Raw genomic sequence first — 20,858 nt, 5'->3', positions numbered from 1 at the left:
TGGGTGACATGTGCAGTCACAAGTTGGAAGGGGAAATATACTCAAAGAGATTTATAGGAATCAATTAATCTCTGTTAATCAATATAATTATCATAGGGTGCTATTTGCTTAAACAGACTTTAGAGAAGCACTTCCTAGGAGAATGGAATCCTGTTTTGGATACAGTCAAATTTTTTGCTGAGGATGCACTCACCAAAAGGTCTGAATTCGGGAGTTCTCATCATGGCTCAGTGGTTAATGAATCCCACTAGGAACCACGAGGTTGCAGTTTTGATCCCTGGCTTCACTCAGTGGGTTAAGGATCCGGTGTTGCCGTGAGCTGTGGTGTAGGTTGCAGACACGGCTCAGATCTGGCGTTGCTGTGGCTGTGGCGTAGGCCAGCAGCTGTAGCTCCGATTAGACCCATAGCCTGAGAATCTCCATATGCTTTGGGTGCAGCCCTAAAATGACAAAATTAATTAATTAATTAATTAAAGGTATCATTCTAAAAAAAAAGGTCTGAATTCAATTTCCCAGCACTGGTTAAGTAGTTGCCTAATTTGATTAACACAAACCTAAACCAAATGCTGCCCAAAGGAAATTACCTTAGATGGCCAGACAGTGTTTGGCTTGATAGTGAGGGAAGGAATTCAGAGATTTCAGAAATCCTTGATCAGAGCAGTGGCATACAACTTGCCCACTTTCTTCCCTAACCACATCCCAACGGATCCTTGATAACTCTCCCGTTCTCCTTGCTAAAAGATAACAGACTGGCAAATCTCTAAAAAATTAAGACTTTTTTTTTAAATTTTTTTATTTTCCCACTGTACAGCAAGGGGGTCAGGTTATCCTTACATGTATACATTACAATTACATTTTTTCCCCCACCCTTTGTTCTGTTGCAACATGAGTATCTAGACAAAGTTCTCAATGCTATTTAGCAGGATCTCCTTGTAAATCTATTCTAAGTTGTGTCTGATAAGTCCAAGCTCCCGATCCCTCCCACTCCCTCCCCCTCCTGTCAGGCAGCCACAAGTCTTTTCTCCAAGTCCATGATTTTCTTTTCTGAGGAGATGTTCATTTGTGCTGGATATTAGATTCCAGTTATAAGTGATCTCATATGGTATTGTCTTTCTGGCTCATTTCACTCAGTATGAGATTCTCTAGTTCCATCCATGTTGCTGCAAGTGGCATTATGTCCTTCTTTTCTATGGCTGAGTAGTATTCCATTGTGTATATATACCACATCTTCCGAATCCAATCATCTGTCGATGGACATTTGGGTTGTTTCCATGTCCTGGCTATTGTGAATAGTGCTGCAATGAACATGCGGGTGCATGTCTCTCTTTTAAGTAGAACTTTGTCCGGATAGATGCCCAAGAGTGGGATTGCAGGGTCATATGGAAGTTCTATGTATAGATTTCTAAGGTATCTCCAAACTGTTCTCCATAGTGGCTGTACCAGTTTACATTCCCACCAACAGTGCAGGAGGGTTCCCTTTTCTCCGCACCCCCTCCAGCACTTGTTATTTGTGGACTTATTAATGATGGCCATTCTGACTGGTGTGAGGTGGTATCTCATGGTAGTTTTGATTTGCATTTCTCTTATAATCAGCGATGTTGAGCATTTTTTCATGTGTTTGTTGGCCATCTGTATATCTTCTTTGGAGAAATGTCTATTCAGGTCTTTTGCCCATTTTTCCATTGATTGATTGGCTTTTTTGCTGTTGGGTTGTATAAGTTGTTTATATATTCTAGAGATTAAGCCCTTGTTGGTTGCATCATTTGAAACTGTTTTCTCCCATCCTGTAAGTTGTCTTTTTGTTTTCTTTTGGGTTTCCTTTGCTGTGCAAAAGCTTTTCAGTTTGATGAGGTCCCATGGGTTTGTTTTTTCTCTAGTTTCTATTGCTTTGGGAGACTGACCTGAGAAAATATTCATGATGTTGATGTCAGAGAGTGTTTTGCCTATGTTTTCTTCTAGGAGTTTGATGGTGTCCTGTCGTATATTTAAGTCTTTCAGCCATTTGGAGTTTATTTTTGTGCATGGTGTGAGGGTGTGTTCTAGTTTCATTGCTTTGCATGCAGCTGTCCAGGTTTCCCAGCAATGCTTGCTGAATAGACTTTCTTTTTCCCATTTTATGTTCTTGCCTCCCTTGTCAAAGATTAACTGACCATAGGTGTCAGGGTTTATTTCCAGGTTCTCTATTCTGTTCCATTGGTCGGTCTGTCTGTTTTGATACCAGTACCACACTGTTTTGATGACTGTGGCTTTGTAATATTTCTTGAAGTCTGGGAGAGTTATGCCCCCTGCTTGGTTTTTGTTTCTCAGGATTGCTTTGGCGATTCTGGGTCTTTTGTTGTTCCATATAAATTTTTGGATTGTTTGTTCTAGTTCTGTGAAAAATGTCCTGGGTAATTTGATAGGGATTGCACTGAATCTGTAGATTGCTTTGGGTAGTATGGCCATTTTTACAATATTGATTTTCCCAACCCAGGAGCATGGAATATCTTTCCATTTCTTTACATCTTCTTTGATTTCTTTGATTAATGTTTTATAGTTCTCGGCATATAGGTCCTTTACCTCCTTGGTCAGGTGTATTCCGAGGTATTTGATTTTGTGAGGTGCAATTTTAAAAGGTATCGTATTTTTGTATTCCTTTTCTAATATTTAATTGCTGGTATACAGAAATGCAACTGACTTCTGAGTGTAATCTTATATCCTGCTACTTTGCTGAATTTATTAATCAGTTCAAGTAGTTTTGGGGTTGAGTCCTTAGGGTTTTCTATGTATAGTATCAAGTCATCTGCATACAGTGACAGTTTGATCTCTTCTCTTCCTATATGGATGCCTTTTATTTCTTTTGTTTGTCGAATTGCTGTGGCTAGGACTTCCAAAACTACGTTGAAGAGCAGTGGTGAGAGTGGGCATCCCTGTCTTGTTCCAGATTTGAGTGAGAAGGCTTTCAGTTTTTCCCCATTGAGGATTATATTTGCTGTGGGTTTATCATAAATGGCTTTGATTATATTCAGGAATGTTCCCTCTATACCCACTTTGGCGAGGGTCTTGATCATGAATGGATGTTGAACTTTGTCAAATGCTTTTTCTGCGTCTATTGAGATGATCATATGATTTTTGACTTTTTTTTTGTTAATGTGGTGTATGATGCTGATTGATTTGCATATGTTGAACCATCCTTGTGAACCTGGGATGAACCCAACCTGGTCATGGTGTATAATTTTTTTGATATGTTGTTGGATTCGGATGGCTAAGATTTTGTTGAGAATTTTTGCATCTATATTCATCAATGATATTGGCCGATAGTTTTCTTTTTTGGTGGTATCTCTGTCTGGTTTTGGAATGAGGGTGATGGTGGCGTCATAGAATGTCTTTGGGAGTATTCCTTTTTCTTCAACCTTTTGAAACAGTTTAAGGAGGATGGGCACCAATTCCTCTTTATATGTTTGATAGAATTCGCCTGTGAAGCCATCTGGTCCTGGACTTTTATTTGTAGGGAGTGATTTTATGACCTCTTCAACTTCATTTCTAGTGATCAGTTTGTTCAGTTGGTCTGTTTCTGCTTGATTCAGTTTTGGCAGGCTGTAAGATTCTAGAAAATTGTCCATTTCTTCCAGATTGTCAAACTTGTTGCCATATAGTTGTTCATAGTATTCTCTTATGGTTTTTTGTATTTCTGCTGTATCCGTTGTGATTTCTCCTTTTTCATTTATAATTTTGTTTATTTGAGTTCTTTCTCTCCTCTTTTTAGTGAGTCTGGCCAGGGGTTTGTCAATTTTGTTTACCTTTTCAAAGAACCAGCTCTTGGTTTTATTAATTTTCTCTATTGTTTTTTGAGTCTCTATTTTATTGATTTCTTCTTTAATCTTTATAATTTCCTTCCTTCTGCTGACTTTAGGCCTTTTTTGTTCTTTTTCTAATTCGTTTAGGTGGAGGGTTAAGTTGTCAATTTGGGATCTTTCTTCTTTTTTGAGAAAGGCCTGTATCGCTATAAATTTCCCTCTGAGCACTGCTTTCACAGCATCCCATAGATTTTGAAAGGTTGTGTCTTCATTATCATTTGTTTCAAGGTAATTTTTAATTTCCTTCTTGATTTCCTCATTGACCCATTGGTTTTTTAGTAGCATGTTGTTTAGTCTCCATGTGGTAGGTTTTTTCTCTTTCCTTTCCCCATGGTTGATTTCTAATTTCATGGCATTGTGGTCGGAGAAGATACTTGAGATAATTTCTATGCTCCTAAATTTATTGAGGTTAGCTTTGTGTCCCAATATGTGGTCGATTCTTGAGAATGTTCCATGAGCATTTGAGGAGAATGTGTATTCTGATTTTTTTGGAATGTAGTGTCCTGAAGATATCAATCAAGTCTAACTTTTTTATTGTTTCCTTTAGGATCTCTGTTGCTTTATTGGTTTTCTGTCTAGAGGATCTGTCCATTGATGTGAGGGGGGTATTAAGGTCTCCTACTATGATTGTATTCTCATCAATATCTCCTTTTATGTCTGTTAATATTTGTTGCATGTATCTGGGTGCTCCTGGATTTGGGGCATATATGTTGATGATAGTAACATCCTCTCCTTGGATGGATCCCTTAATCATTAAGTAGTGTCCTTCTTTGTCTTTCTTTATGTTGTTAAGACATTTCATTATTAGCCGTGACTAACTTTAAAGCATACAACTTTGAGCTTAGAAGTGTAAAATGTATATCACTTATTGCACGCATCTCAGTCTGTTGGTCCTTGATAGTGATTGAGTGACTCATGTAATTCTCCAAGCATCTCATAAACTAAGATCCTTGATATCTTTGTCCTGTATTTGATGGATCTGACAATCAAAAGGCAGAGGACAAAATATCATTCTCTGTGATGAATGTATTTTATGTAACATTTGTATCTCCACTAAGAGCAAGTTGAGTGTGTGGATTCAATCACTGTATCTGTATCCTCTCTAAGGCATCCTTCTAGTCCCAGGAGTTTAGGGATTTGATGTCACAATTTTCCATGTTGCCATTCTGTAATGTAAATTGTTTGGCTTCCCTGCACATTTCCAAAGAAAAAAGAAAATCTGTGGCAATAAGCTAGACATATAACCTCATTAGCAAACCCCAGGAATAACTTAATACAGTGGTTGGAATGGATATGTATATAATATATACAGCACTGTTCTGCTGGTTGAGGTTTTACTGTATATATTACATTACAGATGTTAGATACCGAAAGTGAATCGTTCTTTATTTTTCTTCTTAAATTAAGAAAAAACAAACATACGCTGGTCTGCATTCTTTTGTGTTGAAATATTCTTGAATTACATGATTTTACTTGAGATCCTAAGAGGACTGAGCATTTGCTTTACACTGGGTGCCTTGTTTAGAAAACTGAAAGATTGAGAAGAGCAGAAGCAGTGGGGGAGGCAGTGGATTTCTAAGATCATGATATGTTTTCCTCTGATTAAAATGTTCCATATCTTTTATTTCTAGGGGAATTAGAGTGCATATAAGTTTGAGGTGGGCATTACTTGCTGACGCTCAGAATAACATTGTATGCTTTCCTCCTTCTGTAAATGTATTCCAGGCCTCAATACCTTCTTTGAAAAGTGATTGAAAATGCATCTATGTGGCAGACTTGGAGCAGTTACTCTCTGCTGCTTAGGTCCTCTTAGTAACTAATTGCAGCAGCCCAGATGGAATGGGGGAATACGGGAGAGAAACATGTAATATAGGAAAAAATACGGAGAGGATTGTTGCAACTCAAATAAGCTTGCAGACAGTGAAAGGCCTGTTTTACTCCAGAGAAAAATCTAAAATTTGAATTTACATGAGATGAGGTGGAATATTAATCTTCCTACACCCCTGCCTTCTGTATTGATTCCACTTTTAAAAGCTTAAGGGTTAAAATTAATTCAATTAAAAGCAAGCTAGGAGTTCCTGTCGCAGCTCAGTGATTAACGAATCTGACTAGGAACCATGAGGTTGCTAGTTTAACTCGCTCAGTGGGTTAAACATCTGGTGTTGCCATGAGCTGTGGTGTAGGTCGCAGACGCGACTTGGATCTGGTGTGGCTGTGGCTGTGGCTGTGGCCAGCAGCTGTAGCTCCGATTAGACCCATGGCTTGGGAACCTCCATATGCTGTGGGTGTGGCCCTAGAAAAAGGCAAAAAGACAAAACAAAAAAAAAAAAAAGAAAGAAAGAAAGAAAAAAGCAAGCTAGAAAAATAAAGAGAGAATTATTGAATGTTTGATATTCTACCCTCAAGGATGCTGATCTGCCTTTCTTTTTTTGGAGATTAATGGGAAGAAAGCCCTTCGCTTCACTCCACTGGAAAAATCCTGTGACTAAAGTTTGATAAAACTCGAATTTTTATGTTTGGGAACTATTTTAAAATAATTCAATTTGTGAAAGATAGTATTTTCTATCGCCTCATTCAGTGCCTTCTAAAGCATATTTATCTCTGTTTTTCATTTAACGAAGTTGTAAAACAATTTAAGGCTTTCAGAAATATGAAGCCAAGAACGTGCATGTCTTTTTCCTAAAGTAATAGCTGTCTTCTCAATGAGATAAGGACTGTAGCCTTTCCTTCCTCAAATAACGCTTCTTATGGTCAAAGACCCACCAGTGAAAGTATTTCATTATTTTTTATATCCTTGCCTTCCCACCCACACAATTTAGAACTTGATATCCATTCAGGGCACCAAATGCTGTTTGGAGTTCTGCTCCTACAAAGTTAAGATGTCACAATGTCATTCCAGGAGGAGAGTGTGATAGGATTCAGACATTCAGGGTACATCAGAAAGTCCACTCGAGTGCGTGTGTGGAGGGTGGAGTCACTGAGCAGAATGAGGACCTGCTCCTCTTCCGGTCCCTGAAGGATCGGATCGGAAGGAAAGCTTGTCTTCAGTTTATTCCATTTCCATTTCCCTTTCAGTCCTCAAGGTTTAAAGAACCCCAGAGTAAATAAAGTTCATAAAACTCAGAACAACTGGGAAGCAAGTTTTCTGGGGGCCTCCATGAAATACTGAAGATAGTCTTTTTTTTTAATTTCCTATTCGTGAGAGTCAGGGATTTTTTAGAGCCTGTCCTTTTGTATTTATGTTTTCAATACTTCAGTGAGGTTTGGCAAGATGTTTAAAGCTGGGCCTGGGGTGCAATAATTCTTGAGACTTTTATTTCATGCCTTACTCAGTAGAAATTAGCATTCCCATCCTTGCTTTAACGGAGAACCAGAGAGTTAGTGTATGGCTATATGGCTTTAGGAATCACCTGCCACATGGTCAAGAACCCCTGGCTTCCTGTCATGTTCTGGGACTAAAGGGGAATGCCACGATTGCTTACAGGACTGTTTTTTCCTTTGGAAGATTTTGTTTTAGTTCACTTTAGCTCACTCCTGATTCATGGGTTGCTATTTTTGACTAAATGATGATGGAGGAACATTATTCAGTAAGAGGCTCACAAAGTAAGCTGCAGGCTCTTCCACCATCCCTATCCTTATAGGGTCTTTGCTGTCAAAAAATAAAACCCAGTCAAGATAACGCCTTCCTTTCATCTCCTCCGTCCATCTCCATGAGCACTTTTCTCCTATGAAGTTTCACTTATAAACGCACCGCATTCACCATCCGTGTCTCAGCATTTGCACTTTACATGGTATTCTGCTTTTATTTAGCACCAGGCCATAAAATGTTCATCCCTTTTTCTCCTCCCCGCTGGCAGGTGGCTTTGACTTAGTGAGGAGTTATGGATCCCTCTAACATTCCTAGCTCAAGTGGAGTCTCCCACTGGATGGCCAAAGTAGTTTACCTTTGAAGACACTTTGGCTGCATCATTAGATCAGTTTGCAATTATTTTATGGCTAGCCCATGGTGTGTTGTACTATCATTTCTGAAAATGGATTTAGAGTTTTCTTGGTAGATATGTGTTTGTTTATTGAGTCTCATTACTTTAAAATTGGAAGTGACAGAGTTCCCGTTGTGGCACAGTGGTTAACAAATCTGACTAGGAACCATGAGGTTGCAGGTTCAGTCCCTGGCCTTACTCAGTGGGTTAAGGATCCGGTGTTGCCGTGAGCTGTGGTGTAGGTTGCAGACGCGGCTCGGATCCCACGTTGCTGTGGCTGTGGTGTAGGCCGGCAGCTACAGCTCCGATTAGACCCCTAGCCTGGGAACCTCCATCTGCCATGGGAGCGGCCCTAGAAAAGGCAAAAAAAAAAAAAGATGGAAAAAAAAAAAAAAAGAAGAAGTGGCTTTTTCAAGAGAATACTTTGAGGCTAATTCCCACAGACTTCTGAGATGTTATTCCTCCAAGTAGTAGAATACAGACTTGTTTACTTAAAGACTGTTTCTAGCCCAGGAGATAAGGGAGTTCATTGTACAGAGAGTCTGTGGCGCTTGTGTGGTGGAATAGGAATACTTGTATGTTAGCGTATGAACATTGGTTCATAGAAACCACTACAAGCTACCATTTTGTGTGGTGTTACTAATTTGGACTGTGCAAGCTCAAACTTATTCAACACAGGGTGTTTTTCTCTTCCTAACCCTAGACTTCTTTGGAACTTTTGTCTAATCCAACAGCACCAGCCTAGCCTACTATGTACTTATAGAAAGTTAAAAATATACATATAGTTAGAGATCTATATCTACCACTACATCTATGCAAACTCTCTATAACATTTGTGCCCAAGAGTGATTTAGTTAGTTTGTATCATCAGTTCTCACTGCTAACAGGTTGGCTGGGCGAGTATAGGTGACAAAGGGAGGAAGATTACAATATCAAATCATTGCACACAAAAGCACTTTTTTTGACATCACCTTGATTTATTTTCCTAGTCCTTTTTTTTTTTTTTTTTGCTCATAAGGAAAAATAATTTCATCAAGAGAGCAAATATTTCTGCCAAAGTGAAACAATTTCATGTTTTAATGCTTTTCTTTAAAAAAAGAAATCAACATTGAACTAGGACATGCTCTGACCCCTCCCCTCATTTTGCAGACTAAAAGTTTTTTAAATCCACTGGCAGAAAACATATTTTCCTCAAATAGGATAATCATATTTTATTGTTGCTTTGTTTAGTATATATTTTTCTTAATTGGGAAAAAAAAAGTCTAGGTGAAAAAAATTACCTAACAAGAAAAGTAGTTTACATGGTCATAACATTTAAATTGCTGCCAAAAGAAAAAAAAATGTAAAAAAAAGATTTTAAATGTAAAATATCACATGACTTCAAAAAACTTACCTCAATTTCCTATCATTTATCATGTACTATAAGTCAACATTCTAAATAGGATTACAGTCCTTTATTATAAGCCCCTAATTGTACTATGGTATATATTTTAAAAATGCTACTACAAAATTTTTCTTTTCTTTTTATTTCTGCCTATTGTATACTTAAGCTATAGATAATTTTGGAATAAAAAGCCTACGGTAGGTATAAATGCAATAGTTAACTGATCCTGTTTGCTGATGTCCTTTTCCTGTTCCACAGAAGGTGGTGTCATTTAGTCCAGCATCTTCTCCTGTTTCTTGCCTTCCTTTTTCTTCTTCTTAGATTCTGCTGTGATTAAAAGTAAAAGAAAGAAAAAGAGCATCACATTAGTAAGCTATAGGGGAGGGAGCCACTTTTCATATAAGTGGCCAGGAATGAAATGATTAGATATACAGACAAGGTATCTGACAATTTCAAATGCTTCCACCCCTGATCTGCCCTCTGTTTACACATTTGGACAGCTCTTCATACATGGAGGACCACCTATGAATCAACCAAACTTGGAGCTTTGACCCTGCAGAAACACCTAGCCTTGGAGGAAGCAAATGGAATGTTCCAGCTTGGGCTAAACTAAGGGAAGGTAAGTGAAACTAAGAGGGATTTAAACCACTCAACCATCTGCCATCTCCCCTTTCCTAAGCAGAGGAGTATGCAGGATAGAACAGGACATGTCAGCCTTGGCTCCAAAGATATGAATGGTCAGCATCACCAGGCTAAGGAGTGAAAGGACATGGCTAAATATCTCTAGGAGGATTCCCCCATTCAGTCCACAAAAGTGGCAGAAATGTGTAGGTAAGGAGTTGGAGCCAGACTGCTGGAGTTTAAATTCTGACTCCATCACTAAGTTTCTGTGAGACTCTGAGAAAGTTAATTCATGTATCTGTGAACCGGCATATGAGTAGTACCACTTTGTAGGGTTATTATCCAAATTAAATGAATTGTATAAAATCCACTGAGAACAGAACATGGCACAATAACATGTACGCATAAAGATTAGCACTTATCATTACTGTGCTAATAGAGTAAGAGGAAGAGGTAATTTCTCTGTAAAATTAATATTATTTGTCATCACCAGGACATGTGCACTGAGCAGGTCACTAAATGTGCTAAGCAACAGAGAAATACTGGGATGAAAACAATGGCCAGCAGGGACTAGGGCACTGTTCATCCTAGGACACGTGCCCAAGAGGGTCCTGAGGCTTACGATGAGAGTGGACATGACACCAGCCACAAAAGTTGTACAAAACCCAGCTCATAATTGGGCTTGAATTTTTTCCATTCTTATCCTTACCACTTATTCAGATAAATTCCAAAGTCCATTGTATAATAGGCAAAGTAGGAATTCTGTACAAAGTAATTGTCCTAAACTTCCTTTACCGAAGCTTCAAGAGTGCAACATACGCAATTGGGTGAGAAGTTGCTAAAATTTTGCTAAACTGCTGCTCCTAAGTATTCATTTTGTTCTTTTACATCCTCAGCTTTCCCTTTCACTGTAGTGAAGAGACAATATTTTTAGTCCCACTCTTTTTACTTGTCATTATAAATATCTCTTTCTTCTGACCTACGAAAGGTGAAATGACCAGAACATCCAAGTTTAAAAATACCTCTAAGGGCAAAGAAGGTATTCTGCTGTTTTTTTTTTGTTTGTTTGTTTGTTTGTTTTTGTTTTTTCTTTTTAGGGCCTCACTCGCAGCATATGGAAGCTCCCAGGCTAGGGATTGAATTGGAGCTGCAGCTGCCAGCCTACACCACAGCCACAGCAATGCCAGATTTGAGCCACATCTGCAACCTATGCCACAACTTAGGGCAATGCTAAGGACAAGGATTGGACCCACATCCTCATGGACACTATGTCTGGTTCTTAACCCATTAAGCCACAACAGGAACTTCCATTCTGTTCAATTTCTGCAAAATCAGTGTCTGAACATTTAATAATTCCCAGTCTTTGGTTGACATTTTAAGCAATGGCTGCATATTAAAACAGTATCCTCAAGGAATAATCTAGGATGACAACTGAAATATCACTCTGATTTCCCTTGTCTCAGTTTCTCCAAATCCCTGGGAACCCTTAGTAATTTATAATCTTCTAGCTCTCCAGTGGAGTGGATGTTTGGGGCAGTAATTTATATATTTTGGCCAGCATGTCCCTATTTCACACAGAAGTAAATAGATACCATCCTGATCAGGTGTTAGTAAAATTTTATTTTATAAAATTTAAAGTTGTTCTTTAAATAAGAATAACTATATAAATTGGTACAACCACTATGGAAAACATTATGGAGGTTCCTCAGAAAACTAAATGTAGAACTACCATATGATCCAGCAACCCCACTCCTGGGCATATATCCAGACAACACTTTCACTGAAAAAGATACACGCACCCCTATGTTCACAGAAGCACTATTTGCAATAGCCAAGACATGGGAACAACCTAAATGTTCATCCATATATGACTGGATTAAGAAGATGTGGTATATATACATAGTAGAATACCACTCAGTCATAAAAAAGAACAAAATAATGCCATTTGCAGCAACATGGATGGAACTAGAGACTCTCATACTAAGTAAAGTAAGTCAGAAAGAGAAAGACAAATACCATATGATATCATTATATCTGAAATCTAATATATGGCCCAAATGAACCTATCTACAGAAAGAAAACAAACTCACAGACGTGGAGAAAGACTTGTGGTTGCCAAGGGGGAGGAGGAGGGAGTGGGGTGGATGGGGAGTTTGGTGTTAGTAAATGCAAAACTATTGCATTTGGAATGAAATCCTGGAGGTTAATGTGAGAAAAAGAAATGTATATATATTTATAACTGCGTCACTCTGCTGTGTAGCAGAAATTGAGAGAACATTATAAATCGACTCAATAATTTTTTTAAATAAGTAAGAACTATTCTTATAATTATTCCATAAGGATAACTAGCTTGCTAAGGTAGGTTGTTCATTTCAGTGAGAAGCTGGAGCATGGAAGTCTCTCCTCATTTTTCCTTGGTAAAGTCAAAATCACATCCTCTCTCTGCTATTTGAGCCTGACATTTATTTTATATTATCAATAAACAACTAGCTAAATACTAAGAAATCAACCAATTGCCTACTTAGTCTGCACAATGTCAATCAATTTATTTTGACCCAACTGGCAAGTTATCATGGCATTTGTCTGACACTACAGACCTTAAGTTCACTCTGGGTTCAATCGAACAGAAAAACAAAGAGTTTTCAGTAAAAAGTAGTGGAAAGAAGGAAGAATTTGCATAAGGTCAATTTCATTTCTCATGGAACAATTTGCTCAAATTTGAGAATAAAGAAGAAAATCAGGTCAGTAAAATTGCTTCCAATCAAAAGCATTTTTTTGTGACTTTCATGTACATTTTACTGACAAACAAAATGAGTTTTTCACTACTTGTCTCTGTGGCCTCAAAAATTTATGAACAAGCCCTCAAGCCTTACCTCATCTACATGAGAGTATTTAAATACTATCACAGAATCTATGATTTGGGAACAACTTAATCCAACCCCCCTATGTAATCCATGCAGAAATAGAGGCCAAAAGAGTATCAAGGTTGACAATGATTCAGCATTAGAATCAGATAAGAAGCCATTCGCTGACCCTTTGACCTCTTCACTCAACACAGCATAGCCTCTGCTAATCATCCCATCTGTAGCAAGTGCCTACCAGTCTTATTTTGTGCTTATATGTCACCCATTGTTCAAATCAACACCCCCCCCCAACCGCCCTTTACTTGAACTGATACATTTATTTCAATTCCCCAAGCACATCATTCCTTCTCTCTCCTAGTCTCTGGCCTTCAAACCCATTTTTCATGCCGTCAACCCTGCACTTCCACTACCACCTCTACCTCCCATCCTCCAGGTACCAGTTTTGACACCACTTCTAGTTTATTGACTTCTTGATCTGAGTTAGAAGCCCTATCAGAACACTTATCTTTAGTACTATAATTGCCACTATAAGCTGTGAGATGGCAGAATCTCAATGACTAGTAAACCCTTGGCCCCTAGCATAGTGCCTACTGCATGAGAGATAACTAGTACATCTTTAGTGAACCAAAGAAATCTTCAGCACGGCAAGAACACATGCTTCACTGGCTTACTGTGCACCCAGTTAACTTACGGTGGTTCCTGGAATTTTCCTTGGTTATTTCCACCTCAGTCTTTTCAAATTATGTTCTTCTCACCTGAGTGTTTTTATTCCTACTCTCTCAGCTTTGCTTAGCCAACCTCAACTCATCTTTAGGACCATCGATTTCACTTCTTCAAGTAAGCTCTTTCCAAACTTCCAGGCTAAGCATATTCCACCAATGGTTAGATACTTCCATCATGCCTCTCACTGACCTTATCAAAATTATAATTGAACAAGTAATATTGTATATGATTATTTGATATGCATGTTCCCCTTCCTATGAGGGTTGAGACCACCTGTCTTTTGCATCTGTGTCTTCTGTGCCTGATACACGATAAGCACTCATAAAATATTTGCTGCATGCAGAGCAAAGAAATAATAAACACTTGAAGGGTAGATAGAGTTAGCTCATTAGTATATAGAAAAGTAGTATTTCTTGAGGAAAGTAAATCAGAATCTTGTAATATTTTAATAAAATATTTAACGTTCTTTAGTCTTCAAAGAATTTTTATGAAGAATAAAATTATAAACATATATACATGAAATTGATCTAAGCAACTCAACAGTTTTTCTTTAAAGTGGAATCCTGAATTAATTCTGTGGGTGAAAAATCAATGTCTGATTTTAGTAGCCTTTCAAGGTTGCAGTGAAGTCTGATATATCCTCCTCAAAGGGCCATCATAATATCATGTGAGATTATGACCTCTAAGATCCCATTTGATGACTCTACAAAAAAGTTCATAGAGCAGGAGTTCCCATTGTGGCTCAGTGGTAACAAAACAGCCTAAATCCATGAAGACGCAGGTTCGATCCCTGACCTGGCTCAGTGGGTTAAGGATCTGGCTTAGTGATGCGCTGTGGTGTAGGTTGCAGATGCAGCTCGGATCTGGCTTTGCTGTGGCTTTGTCATACGCCAGCAGGTGCAGCTTGGATTCAGCCTCTAGCCTGGGAATTTCCATATGCTGCAGGTTTTTTCCTAAAAATAAACAAAAAATTCATAGAGCAAATATACACTGTATATCCACTACATGTCAGATGCTGTTCTGGGTGCTTTTATATCATGGCAAACCAGACAAAATTCTGCTCTCAGAGCTTATATTACAAGTAGTGTCTTAAGACTGCTTTATGTGAGAGTCTTTCAAACTTGTAAAGTATTCTAAAAGTGTCCATATATTTATTTTGAAGATCATGGTATATGGCCACTATTTTTATGTCTTCAAGGCTTAGTTCTCTTGCTACATCACAGATGCATGTGATGTAAAAGAGAAGGAATTAGTAGGGAGAAAAAGTGTCCATGGTAAGATACAGCCTGAAAGGGAGAGAGAATTTCTCCACTCTGAATTATTTTATTCTTCTTAAAAAATATTAATTAGCTTTCCAGTTTTAAAAGTGATATCAGCTTATCTAGAAAATGAAGAAACATATGGTAAAGAAATTACCCATGGTTTCACAATCCAGAGATAACACTTTGAGCAGCAAGTTCTATTGATGTTTCCTTTCTATAAGTCCCTCTAATGTATACTTTAGAAACATACTGACAGCTCGTACAGTATATTATACTCAAAGTTATATTGTGTTACTTTTCATGCCATTGTATAGTCTTTGAAACATGAACAAACGTAGTATTCCTAGACATCCCAACCCGTATTTTTGGTAACCTTTCTTCTTTTGTTGGTCAGTTGTGTTCTAACATTTTGCTTTTATAAATAATGATGCAGTGTCTGTTTTTGCAGACAAATAATTGTATGTTTAAGTTTTGCCCTAGTATTTATTATCAGAAGCGGATCTACTAGATCAAAAACAGAGTATTTTTAAAGCTCTAGGTGTGTGCTGGCATATTTCTTTCTTGAAAGGAAGTTCCAATTTAAATTTTTATCAGAACTTATATAAGAGTCTGTCATAGCAAACTCATTCTCAAAAGGCAAATAATCAAACAGCATGTATCGTCTCTTTTCCATCTAGTCACAGGGCCTTTTAGAAATAGGGTTGCTACGTGGTTGGTACAAGTAAACACCCACTCTCGTTTCCAATACAGGGAAATCTGGAAGAAATAAAATTGTGAGTGGGCATTGAAAGAAAGACATCAATTTCAAGATTTTGAAAACCTTAAGAGGAGATGTTATTCTAAGAAGCAGAAGAGTTGAAAATTCTAGAATAAGCTTATCCCATTTTCTTAGCAAAATGTCTTGGTTTGATTTCTTTTTTTCAGATGACCTATTGTGCATACAGAGAACATAAAATGAAAATTAAGAGATGAAATGACAGGAGAGCTGCTTGAATTTTAACTAAGTGAGTTGACTTCTATGTGCTACTGATTCAAATAAAATGGCTTTGGGTCATTCAACCAATGGGAGGGACTACTGATTAGAATAGGAAAAAGATTTTTTTTCTTGGCTTTTTAGGACCATACCTGCAGCATATAGCAGTTCCCAGGCTAAGGGTCAAATTGGGACTGTAGCTACTGGCCTACACCATAGCTCATGGCACTGCCAGATCCTTAACCCACTGAGTGAAACCAGGGATCAAACTTGAGTCCTCATGGATGCTAGTCAGATTTTTTACCACTGAGCCATGACGGGAACTCCTGGAAAAAGAGATTTGTACCTTCTAAGGAGAATTTCTGTGTGAGGAAGTGATGAACGGATGCTGAAGATTCAGAGGTCAAGAGTGCCAGTGGACAGGGACAGCAGGAAGCATGCCACAGAGATACGATAACATGTGGAGACTGATTCAATAAATCATGAAAGCCGAGCAGAGGAAAAGGCTCAGGTGACTGTCAAACAGTAACATCACAACATAAATACATCCAAAAGTCTAGGTACCACCAACACACTTTTAATGCTTCATGAACCTATTTAAAGGAACTCACTTGTGCTTGAGAATTAGCTTTCTAGTCAGCTGGGAATATCTAATTCCTGTACCATGCTGGCTGTGTCTCAGAACCTGTAACAAGGCTGGCTGATTGTAAATGTGCAGCTCAGTGATCCACCAGGAATCCAGGTACTAGTTGGCTACGCTTCTGGTTGGTGCCATTCATTAAATTTACCAATATTTTGGTTTAGACTGGGGTAGCATCTAGTAAAAGGCACAATACAGGAAGCCATTTCTACATATTTAAAATCGAAAGTATAATCTCATTTTTTTTTCTTAATATATTATTTTCAGATGTGGTCCAGTCCCTCATCTGTGTAATAATTTGTTGTTTCTTGATTTCTTATTTTGTAGTGTTCCTTGCTTCATTTCCTCTTTTATGGACTCGCTGCATTTGCTTCTAGGATTGTGTACGGAATACATACATACCTGTATACCTACATACCCACCCATATAAGGCTGCTCCTCAGTGCTGCCCACGTGTTGATACCTGCCCTTTCCCACTGCCCACATCCTTTTTGCTCTTCAAGTCTACTTGTTAAACCCTGCTGCTCCCTCCCAACTATCTGCCCCTCTACATGCTTGCTTTCTGCTATCAAGTAGATGCGCATAAAAACTAGTACACATTTGTGTCTAGACGCAAACTCAACATGTTGGGGCTTTTTTAGGAACCTGTTTCTCCCCCATTTACTCTAAGAGGCTTTTAACTGCATCACCTCCAAATACAAAGCTCAGCTATGAAAGCGGTGTTGTGTAATGTGGACTTAACAAAAGGTTTAATGGAGATGAGGACATTATTTCATCACCCACCCAGAGCAAGTTCAGTAAAAGTTCAGTTATGTTCCAAAGCAACTCTCCCCATCTCAATAGACTAAGCCCTTCTCCCCTCACCCAGAGATTTCTCTTTTAAGCCTTTTCCCTCTCCTGTCTTTCCCTTTTCCTTTCTTTAAGGGAGGCAGTTGAGATAACAGTTGGCTTCTCCATCCCATCAAGAAAGGAATCCTTTCTAGAAAGTGTTTTCTTTATATGGTAGACACGAGTGTGCTGGGGTCACTCTGTGATCTTACCTACACACATGTGTGTCCGAGGTGGGGAGTCACCAAGACAAACCCTTACTTTTAGCTCAGCCCGTTCACATGGTCCTAATGCATTCATGTGTTTGGAAATGTAAAAACAACTGAAATTTTTTGAAATTTTCTTCTGAGAGTCATGAGAGAAGAACAGTGAAGGAGGGAATCAGAAGTACTTCATTTGTACATCCTTTAATCTCAATGTGTTTGCATTCATATTCAGCTGCTAAATTTTGTCTTTTTCACCTTTGGCAAAAAAAAAAAAAAAAAAAAGTTTAAAATGAAGAGAGACCAATACAGATGAAGGAAGTAAAACTCTTCAAAGAATGCGTAATCTTATATAGGTAGCTTTGAGAATGTAGATTATAATTATGCCCATATATTTTCAGGTGCAATAGCAAGCAATTCTGATACTTGTGTTAGAGTCTCAGGGCGAGTGTGTGTGTGTGTGTGTGTGTGTGTGGTGTGTGTGTGGTGTGTGTGTGCTGGCAGTTGCTATGTGCTGTGATACTACCAGCCCTAACCCCATTCCCACATCTTCCATGTCTTTAGAAGTCAGCTAGACTAGAGAGATATACTTAAGCCCACATCTCTTTCTCTTTCTCTCTCTCTCTCTCTCTCTCTCACACACACACACACACACACACACACACACACACACACACACGCTTGCACACAAAACCATATATGTGGGAAAGAATGTTTAGGTTTTCTCTGTTCAGCAAAAGCATCTGCGCCTTCCTCAGTCCGTAGGCCACTCTCAGGACCCTGTGTGTCTTCACAGTGACCTCCCCCCCCACAGTTTAACTGACTTTTACATCAAAAGCAAAAAAGAAGAACATTTATTTCTAATATGACATTTAAATGTTTAAAAGCTTGTTTCTGCAATAATGAGGGCATAGGTAAAGAATGTATCTTGTTATAAAATATTATGTTATATTGTACCCTAAATCAGAAATGAAATGTATCATTAAAAACATTAAGTCTTTCCCACATCAGTGCATCAGTGCATCATCACTTTGCTATTATCATATCTGATGTTTAATACTGTATGACTGTACATTCAAATTACGATTTATGGGAAAAGGGAAAACCTTGAACTCTAGAATATTTAAAATTTCAATAAGTACAGCTCCATAAATCATTTTTATTCACTCTCAAATATATGTATATCTATCAAAAAATTGTGTACATATAATGTATATATAACAATTTATATCATATACATTATATATACATTACATATAATGCATATATTTATATACACATTATATAATATATACACACATTATATACATATATACACATTATATATAAATATATATATACACACACACATTAAAATCAGTTGTTGTGGGATGAATTATGTCCCCCTCAAAAACTCATGTTAAATTCCTAAACCTGATACTTCAAAATGTGAACATCTTTGGAGACAGAGTCTTAACAGAGGTAATTTCGGAGTAAGCCCTAATCCAGTATGACTGGTGTCTTTGTAAGAAGAGGAGATCTGGGCACAGACATGCACAGAAGGAAGATGACATGCCATCTGGAATCCCAGGAAAGAAGCCTAGAACAGACCCTTCCCTCATGGCATTCAGAAGGAATCAGCCCAGCTGAAATCTTGATCTCAGACTTCTGGCCCCCAGAACTGTGAAAAAATAAATTTGTGTTTTTAAGCCACCCAGGCTATAGTACTTTGTTATAGCAGCGCTAGCAAACAAATACATCAGCGACCTGGCACTAGGTTTCACTTTTGGATATCCTTCAGATCGCCCTCATTGGTTGTAGAGATGCAAAATGTATGCATTTATTGTTATTTTTTTAAAAACAATGTTCCCAGATTTTAAATAACATCATTAATATACATGACTTTGGGGGAGTTCCTGTTGTGGCTCAGCAGGTTATGAATCCAACTAGTATCCATTAGGATGTGGGTTCAATCCCTGGCCCCACTCAGTGGGTTGGGAATCTGGTGTTGTTGTGTGAGCTGTGGCGTTGGTCGCAGGCACGGCTCCAATCCTGAGTTGCTGTGGCTGTGGTATAGGCTGGTAGCTGCAGCTCCAATTCGATCCCTAACCTGGGAACTTCCATATGCCACAGGTGTGGCCCTAAAAAGGAAATAAATAAATAAATAAATAAATAAATAAATAAATAAATAGAAAAATAAATAAATGTGTGACTTTGGTACTGCCTACTCTAGGATTTTATGTTCATTAATGGTTTCACAAATGCTCGCTGCATTTGTCCTTGCACCCGTCTCCCTCTTTAAAGAATCTTTAAAGAATGCTGCTATGTTTTCTGTAGAATGAAAGCAATTCCTGGAATTATTTTTGCCTTGCAAGAGTGAGGATGAATGTGAGAACCTGCGGTAAACAGCTCTGGGCCTTGCCCCCTGCGTGCCCCTGCAGGAGGACACCGGCAAGATGTTTACCTGCTGCTTACTCTTTGGATTTCAGATGAGCTCTTCTACAAATACTGTTTATTCCTCTAGAAAAGGTCTTTTCATCTTCTCCTGGCCTCTGTGTGCCCAGCAACAGCCAGCCTCCTTTGATTTCCCTGTGGATTCCTGAAGGCTTTGCATCAGAACAAAGCTGGCTGAGTCACCAGGAGTGCAAAGTGTCTCACTGGCAGCACTTGTTACCAAGACACTGGGTGCCTTGGATCCTGAAAAAGCAGGACTGTCTCTATGAATCTCAAAGTGAAGAGAAGGTAGCCCTGAATCCAGCCCTAGGTTGAACCTGGAAGGCTACAGAGTGTAATGGAATGGGATGCGCTGGAGGAACTCAGCCCCTTTCCAGAACCCCAGCTGAGAAATGTGGCACTAAAAGGTATTATTTGGTTCCATGCAATGATTACACAAAGACAAGCTTGAGTCAAAAATTATCTGACATGACTCAATGATAAATGACCCCAAACATGCTTATACTAATGTCTTAGAATTATCATTAAAACAAAAACCAAAATTATTCATCTGTTTAGAATACCCAGAAACCCCACCAGAAGCACTCAGTTTAGAAAGCATTGGCATAGCAGAAAGGATCACTAGACAGAGATTGTGCTGACTTGAAGTTCAAGCCTGACCCTTCATGGCCAGTGACCTTGTGCAAGCTGCAACCTCAGTGTCCTCGTTTGTAAAATGTGAACCAAACTCCTTGGGGATAAAGTGAGACAGTGCATGCTAAGGGCTTAATATAATGCCTGTCACATAGTAAATACTCAATAAATAACAACTACTTGTGGGATGATTAAGAAATGCTGGTGTTAATAGCTGCAACCTAAAACAAAGCAGAAATTCTCAATCTGGAAGACATTAGAAAGGAGAAATGCAAAAGCTTCCAGGGGGGAAAAAAAAGAAGGTCCCTCAACCCAGTAACTAATTAATGAGAACATTGTTGTATTATGCAGCCTTCCTTAATACTAATTATTATATAGCTGTTTTGTGTGTGCACAGCTAATGAGCCTCCGAGCGTGGAATTTACCCAGGGAGATGAAAGCAGACGCACAGTGTGAAGTAAACGCTGCAAATATTTAT

At 38.5% G+C, this 20,858-nt stretch overlaps 1 protein-coding gene and 1 long non-coding RNA gene across 4 annotated transcripts in view; one reads left to right on the top strand and one right to left on the bottom strand.

Annotated features, from left to right (window-relative positions):
* The window catches only part of LOC110257606, a 45,878-nt gene extending 28,279 nt beyond the window's left edge, over positions 1-17,599 (top strand). Inside the window, exons 2-3 of the long non-coding RNA XR_002340464.1 lie at positions 9,701-9,819; positions 15,595-17,599. This is a non-coding gene — a long non-coding RNA (uncharacterized LOC110257606). The remainder of the gene's footprint in view (positions 1-9,700; positions 9,820-15,594) is intronic.
* Positions 8,782-20,858, bottom strand: part of PTN (pleiotrophin) — an 89,338-nt gene continuing 77,261 nt past the window's right edge. The window contains exon 6 of one of the 3 annotated variants that reach the window (XM_013985586.2): positions 8,782-9,527. In XM_013985586.2, the coding sequence (XP_013841040.1) occupies positions 9,472-9,527 (56 nt within the window). In that variant the 3' untranslated portion in view covers positions 8,782-9,471. 3 annotated transcript variants of the gene reach the window in all.

Source organism: Sus scrofa, chromosome 18 (assembly GCF_000003025.6).
Source record: "Sus scrofa isolate TJ Tabasco breed Duroc chromosome 18, Sscrofa11.1, whole genome shotgun sequence".
Classification (NCBI taxonomy): domain Eukaryota; kingdom Metazoa; phylum Chordata; class Mammalia; order Artiodactyla; family Suidae; genus Sus; species Sus scrofa.
The sequence above is the reverse complement of the archived record's forward strand: the minus strand, read 5'-3'. Positions and strand labels throughout refer to the sequence as shown.